Source organism: Ranitomeya imitator, chromosome 7 (assembly GCF_032444005.1).
Source record: "Ranitomeya imitator isolate aRanImi1 chromosome 7, aRanImi1.pri, whole genome shotgun sequence".
NCBI lineage: Eukaryota > Metazoa > Chordata > Amphibia > Anura > Dendrobatidae > Ranitomeya > Ranitomeya imitator.
The window spans coordinates 199,142,178-199,144,960 of NC_091288.1; the positions used below are offsets into that span (position 1 = coordinate 199,142,178).

Genomic DNA, 2,783 nt, shown 5'->3' on the forward strand with positions numbered 1-2,783 from the left:
CTAAATAATAAGTTCTCTCCAGCCATTGACTGTGGGTACTTTAGGACAGTGCACGCACTGTCCCTTTAAGATGCCAGCCCTAAGCACGGTGCCTGGGGATATGCAAACAGTGCACAGATCCAGGGCAGTTGCAGGAGGATGAGGACAGGGATTGGGATCGTGGCGATGAGTTTGTCGGCTTCGCTGCTGGGGAGAGGATACAGAGAGAAGAGACGACGAAGACATGACAGGTACGGCAGGAGCAGGATGGCAGCTGTGAGAATGCTGACGACTCTGTAGAGGTGCCAATGTTGTAGGTGGCACTTTTATTTATCTTGAGAATAAGACCGGCTTGTGCAGTATCATGAATAGAAAGATTCCTGAGCATGCGCACATCTCTTCATTTGTTAATAGTGGAGCTCTGAATATTGCAGAACATGTGCAGCCATCTGTCATTTTCTAACAGCGTTCACTGTTTTCTATTCATTAGATAGATGCTAGTCACAAACTGAAATCCTTGTATCACATGAGCATCTCTTAGACGTTCCAAATGGGAAAACATAAACAATCATTCTAAATACTATGAACTGTTCATTGACCATTGTTTTTGGTATTATGACTGTTCCATTTTCCTAACATGTCTAAAGAAAATGTATCCTCTGCCAAACACGTGACTTAGCCATGCATGGCCACTAATATTCCTTTGTAAAATCGAAAGGATGAAGTTTTGCACATTATTATTATTTGAAAAGCAAAACAATGGAGGACATCACACAGGCTCTCATAGAAGTTGATTTTAATTTGGTCACAGATGTGTGGTGGTCATTTTATGAGAGCACGGTGGATCCAAATAATACAGTGCGATTTGTTAATTTATGTGATGTTATTTCTGATGCTGCTTATGAAATCTGAAAGTCCCGTTTGCATCCTCCTACCGGTCAACACATAAACAATTGGGTTGAAGCAGGTATTTGAATAGGCAAGGGTGATCAAGAGCGGCATGAATATGAGGACATTGAACATGAGTATGAGGTTCATATTGAGAACAGCGATGAATAACACAGTCTCTGCGATGACCAATGGGGTCCAAGTTATAAAAAACACCAGAATGATAATTAGGACCATTCGATAGAGCCTGTGAGTATTTATGGTCTTGGATCTTCTCACATGCACAACTATGGTTATATTACAAATTATTACAATACCAAGGGGAATAAAATATCCAATGATTAGGAAAGGAACCACCAACATCTTAGACGTAGCTATCATATGATTCCACAAACTAAGCGCCTCCTCACCACCACAACATTTGTTGGATGAGCACTGTTCAAAGTAGGGTCGAAACTTTGTGTAGATGTTAGAGGCTAAAATGTCTCTTGTAGTGTTCTCATTAGTCACATTATATCCATTGTTGACCACTACAACATCAAAGCTTTTACTGCCAATGTGACTGCATAGTTTGACTTCTCCAATTTTCACCTCACCACTATAGTAAAGCACTGGGACACTGACCACTATCGTGAAAATCCAGATTAAAGCACAGATCCAAAAAGAAATGCGTCGGGACATGAATTTGAGGTGGAACATTGGCTGAGCTACAGACAACACTCTGGCAATATTTAGGGAGATAAGAATTAAAACACTGGCAAACATATTAGCAGATAAAGAAAAAAGAAACAGTTTACAAATGTGTGGCCCGAAAGTCCAGTTGCCTTTAAAAACTGAGAAGGCATGAACGGGTAATGTAAGGAGAGAGAAGAAGTCAGCGAGGGCCAAATTCAGAAACCAGTATTTAGACTTGTGCTTCTTCATGACGAATCCAAGAAAAAATATGACAATTGCATTTCCCACCAGTCCCACAAGACAGATCAAGATGGCCATCACAAAATTGACGTACTTGAGGACAGATGAGTAAGATTCAAAATATTCTATGAGAAGATGGATATCCGCATTGGAGTAACAGAGTCCATGGAACAACGACATGTTTCCCATGTTAGAACCTAGAAATTGAGGAGAGGAATTCAGTTAGAGTCAGAGTCTGCAAATGGCAATGTAATCAGTTACAAGAAATTGTATTCACATCCTTTACTTGGTCATCAAGAATCCATAACTTACCAGTGATCAGCAAAAAGATTCCCACTGCCGCAAAGTCTATGGCACTAATGAAGATAGTTGGGTGAAGAGCTTGGCTATTTTCATATCTATAGCTCCACTGGCTTTGAGTAGAGCAGCAGGAAACATGAAAAATCTGCAGCTCCAATCAACCTCCACCGATCGGCAAAAAAGGGAAACTTGAGTCTTCTGTTGTCCTCTGGCTGTAAGTCGACAGTTTGGAAGAGTTGAACTTCATTTCATGCAAGTCCTGACACTGCATTCAAAGTCATTAAAGCCAAAGATCGCTTCTCCAAGCCAACGGAGAAACAAGGGAAAACAGAGAAAACAAGCCCCCATTGTGGCGATCAGTGGTGGTTGTTGATTAAATTGGCATCTGCGCTGCTCAAATTCATTGGAGCTGAAGATATAAAGATGTTACGTCTTTCAGAGGCTCAAAAAGGCTACCTTGGACAGACTTGACACAAGCAACTCCATCTGTCAGATTTCAGAGGAACCCCAACCTTCACCCTTTAACTTCTGTACAGTGATCTAATGTCTTACAACAGGAGACACTCAATTGTTTCCACAGAAGAGCTGCTGTCTGGAGGATCGAACCAGAGGTAGGAAGGGTTACCAAGCATGGCCAAAGCCGAGAATCATGTCTCTGATAAAATCATGAGACAAGCTGGTGGTCAAAATTCAAGGCAGAG

At 41.4% G+C, this 2,783-nt stretch overlaps 1 protein-coding gene across 1 annotated transcript; it reads right to left on the reverse strand.

Moving 5' to 3' along the window:
- Nucleotides 1-852: 852 nt before the first annotated feature.
- On the reverse strand, nucleotides 853-1,962 carry LOC138646155 (chemerin-like receptor 1). Its single transcript, XM_069735619.1, has one exon. The coding sequence runs from the start codon at nucleotides 1,960-1,962 to the stop codon at nucleotides 853-855; it is 1,110 nt and encodes a 369-aa protein (XP_069591720.1).
- Nucleotides 1,963-2,783: the final 821 nt, after the last annotated feature.